The sequence below is a fragment of the Thalia democratica genome, chromosome 4 (assembly GCF_965202585.1).
Source record: "Thalia democratica chromosome 4, ktThaDemo2.hap1.1, whole genome shotgun sequence".
NCBI classification, from domain to species: domain Eukaryota; kingdom Metazoa; phylum Chordata; class Thaliacea; order Salpida; family Salpidae; genus Thalia; species Thalia democratica.
Genome location: NC_139168.1, coordinates 34444912 through 34448367, shown reverse-complemented (window position 1 = coordinate 34448367; position 3456 = coordinate 34444912). Strand labels below are relative to the sequence as shown.

Genomic DNA, 3456 nt, shown 5'->3' with positions numbered 1-3456 from the left:
GTTTTTTAAGTTAGAAATGTTTTCAAAATTGTTATCTGGATAAAAATAAATCCTACTTAAAATTTAGTTTAGTAGTTTGAAAATATCTGTATTTTACTTTATAAAAAATTTTGAAGCTTTTTTATTTACTTTTATTGCCAAACTTAAATAGAAGTACATAAGATTATATTTTTACAATTTTATGCTTATCGCTTACTATGCAAAATCTTAAACTTTTGACTTCGAAAATTACTTAGTCATTTAACCTTTTTATTAATGTTGCTAGATAAAAAAAAATAATGTTACCTATAAAATACTTGAAACTTTTTGTAATCTGAACCCAATTAAGTTTGATTGATAACTTTATTAAAACACTTTTAAAGTATCTTTTTAAATACATTACTTAAATTTATTTTATATTTAGTGTGTAAGTGCTTTATCTTAAAAAATAGCTGTCAAATCTTAGTAAAACAGTAAAATACATTATTTTAGTTGACAATTTTTTCAATAGTTTATGTAATTTTCTTAGATTTATAAGAAATGATTGATAGCATTGATAGTTTTATAATAGACAATGAAAAAAACGAAATTTCAAAATCGAAAGATGACGGTCCTAAAGAAATACTAAGGGATGAACTAATTATTAAAATTTCAAATTATTTAAATAAAAATGATTGGATCAGATTAGCCTACCTTTTAGGTTTTTTACCTCATGTTAGAACTGTTTAAATATTTAATTGTTTGAAAAATAAAGAGAATTCAAAATATTTGATTCTAGGACCAGGTGCACGGAAAAACCCTTTCGGTTATCGAGTCGCACACTATTTAGATACCTTTTAAAGTCTTGTCCAGGGTCTTTGTTTTAACATAATCATTTTTACTTAGCTTAAAACTGTGGCGTAAAAATGCAAAACTTTATCTTTATTAATCTGTTTGAAAAAAATACAGCGAAAATCAATATATAGAGTTATTTAAATTAGTGAAACTAATGCTTTTCAAGTGTCGCAATTGTACTTAAAGGCTATAAGGAAAAAACTACTTAAGTGTTTTTATAAGCACTAGTATAAGAGTAAAAGTGTTGCTTGATATTTAAAAATTAGTCAAAAAAAGACCAAGTTAACTATTAAATTTTTAATAAAAATATAAAATATTAACCTAATAAAAGATTAGATTTTAAAACTTGTATAGATAAACTATTTATAAAAAGTAATACAAGTTTCTATGCGAACGCTAGTCATTGTACAAATATGTTGCATGTAAATGAAAAGACTTTCTGATTAAATTTTGTATAGTAAATTTTTTTTAAGTATGAATGGTTTTAGCACAAACTATAGAATTAATTTATTAACACATAAAATGCTGTTTTTAAGCTTTAAAACTTTTTTTTATTAAGAGAAGTTTTATTTTATCGTGTTTTATTTTCATTTGCAGAACATTGCATATTTTGTGTCGAAAGCAAGCTCAACAAACAACAAGTTTAGCCAGTGTTACCTCATGCTTCAAACCTGGAGGCATCACACTCCAGCCAATCAAATCGTTCCACGTTTGTTTGACGCTTTAGTTAGCATGAAACAAAAGTTTTTTGCTGAGAAGATCAAAGCGGAGATGACAAGCAAGGGTAAATTTTTAGATCAAAAACCCTTAACGATATAAGATTAAATTTCAAAACATGCTAATGTAGAATCATCTTTTTAAAAACACTTTATATACAAGTTACTAATACTGGTTGTTCTTTTTGTTATGTTAGACATCAAATGAGTTCAATTAAGAAAACTTTTTGCACTATAGATAACTTTAATATTTTTTAAATTACAGAACTTAAAAAAATATTTAATATTTCGAAAAGCTGAAATATGTGTTGCAATTTTTAAACAAATAAGAACGTTTTAATCCCAAAAGGTATCAGTTTTTTTTTTACAGTTTTCCATTTTAACACCTTTAACTATTTAGCATTACTGTTGTAATTTTAGAAGTTTTTTAATTGTACTTTGTTTCACACGGTATATGTAGTTGTTGAAGAAAACTTTCTTTAATAAAAAAACTACATACTGATCATACTTAAAAACTGATTATTTTAGTTTATTTCAATCAAGAATTAAAAGAAAAAGTATCAGAAAACAAGATCCAAAATAAAACAAGCCGAAAAAAACACAAAACGATTACAGAGGAATTTTCAAGAAACAGTGAAATATTTTCAAATGAAAATGCTTCTATGTTGGCTAGAAATTTCAAAAATTCAGAAGATTGGAAAAGATTAGCTTACGCTTTGGGACTTTTTGAAAGCGACGTAAGTTGTATTAACTTATTCAAAATAATAAAAGCTTATTTTATCGTAATTCACAAAAAAAAACTATGTAACTTTTTTTTAAGTTTAAGGTATTTAGCTAAGTTCACAGTTAGAAACAAATTCAGCTTTAGATACTCAATAAATAAAGGTTATCAAAATAATTGGAAAGGCAAGCAGTGGTAACAATTGCTACTCTCAAGCAAATTACATGTTGACTTATTGGAGAAACCGTCAAAAACCTGAAAACATCACTAAAATGTTGTACGAAGGACTGACTCGGATCAAACGTCATCATTTAGCGCACCTCGTGTCAATTGGGTGGTATACTCGGGATAGAAAGTATTAAAAATGTTAAGCAGCTTAATTTACATTACTTTATTTTCTGTTTTATTCTAAAATTGTTCCACTAAAAAATTTTTTTTGAAAATATGAGATATCTTTTTTTAATCTTTACATTAAAAGTTTGTAGATTAGTAAACGAAAAGTTTTTGTACTATTTAATACATATAGTCAAAGTTAAGTATTAAATTTTACTAGTTGTTTTTAAAGTGATGGAAAGTTACGAACATATAGAATACATTTAGTAAACTTTAAAGCAAAATTTTGATAGAAAAAACTAAAATTTTAGTTGATAGTAGTTTTTTTTTAATTGTTAAATAAGTTCTCAAAGTTGTTATATTAATAACTGTATCCTTTAACTTTGGGCAAAAAGCGTTTATGTATGAAAACCTCTATTTTTTTAGGCTTACATTAAATAAAACATTATCAATAGTTAAGACTAATCACTGGACAATTTTATTAATTATACATTGCAACTAAATTAATGTTAGATTTTATGTCTTATTTTGTTTTTTGGCAGCAACCAACTCAAAACTTAAAAACGTCTTTAAAAGTTTTTATGTATTTCTAAACTACTTTTTGTATTGTGGAAACATGCAACCTAATATTTTTTTGATTGTTGTAACTTATTATTTCGCTTACAACTTTTAAACTTCTAATTTTTTTCAACTTCTTATAAAATTGTGTCAAGTTTTTGCTAGTTTGTAGCCTATACAAAAGAAAACTACTATTATAGATATTACGCTAAAAACTATTTTTAAACCTTGAATTCTTTATTAAAAGTAATTTTAGTTAAAGTTAAAAGATAATATTTTGTAAGTAATGATATTTTTAGCAATCAAAGAAGTTTC

At 24.6% G+C, this 3456-nt stretch overlaps 1 protein-coding gene across 1 annotated transcript; it reads left to right on the top strand.

Annotated features, from left to right (window-relative positions):
* The first annotated feature begins 514 nt into the window (after nt 1-514).
* On the top strand, nt 515-3076 carry LOC145834942 (uncharacterized). The gene is made up of 4 exons (XM_082942472.1): nt 515-693; nt 1411-1597; nt 2058-2266; nt 2415-3076. The coding sequence occupies exons 1-4, from the start codon at nt 520-522 to the stop codon at nt 2610-2612; spliced, it is 768 nt and encodes a 255-aa protein (XP_082798598.1). The 5' UTR covers nt 515-519; the 3' UTR covers nt 2613-3076.
* Nucleotides 3077-3456: the final 380 nt, after the last annotated feature.

Bases quoted from the DNA above. Each gene is read 5' to 3' on its own strand.
- LOC145834942 (XM_082942472.1), top strand. From the start codon at position 520: ATGATTGATAGCATTGATAGTTTTATAATAGACAATGAAAAAAACGAA. The intron at 1,598-2,057 runs GTAAATTTTTAG...TGATTATTTTAG, and splicing joins AGCGGAGATGACAAGCAAGG to TTTATTTCAATCAAGAATTA. The intron at 2,267-2,414 runs GTAAGTTGTATT...CAATAAATAAAG, and splicing joins TGGGACTTTTTGAAAGCGAC to GTTATCAAAATAATTGGAAA.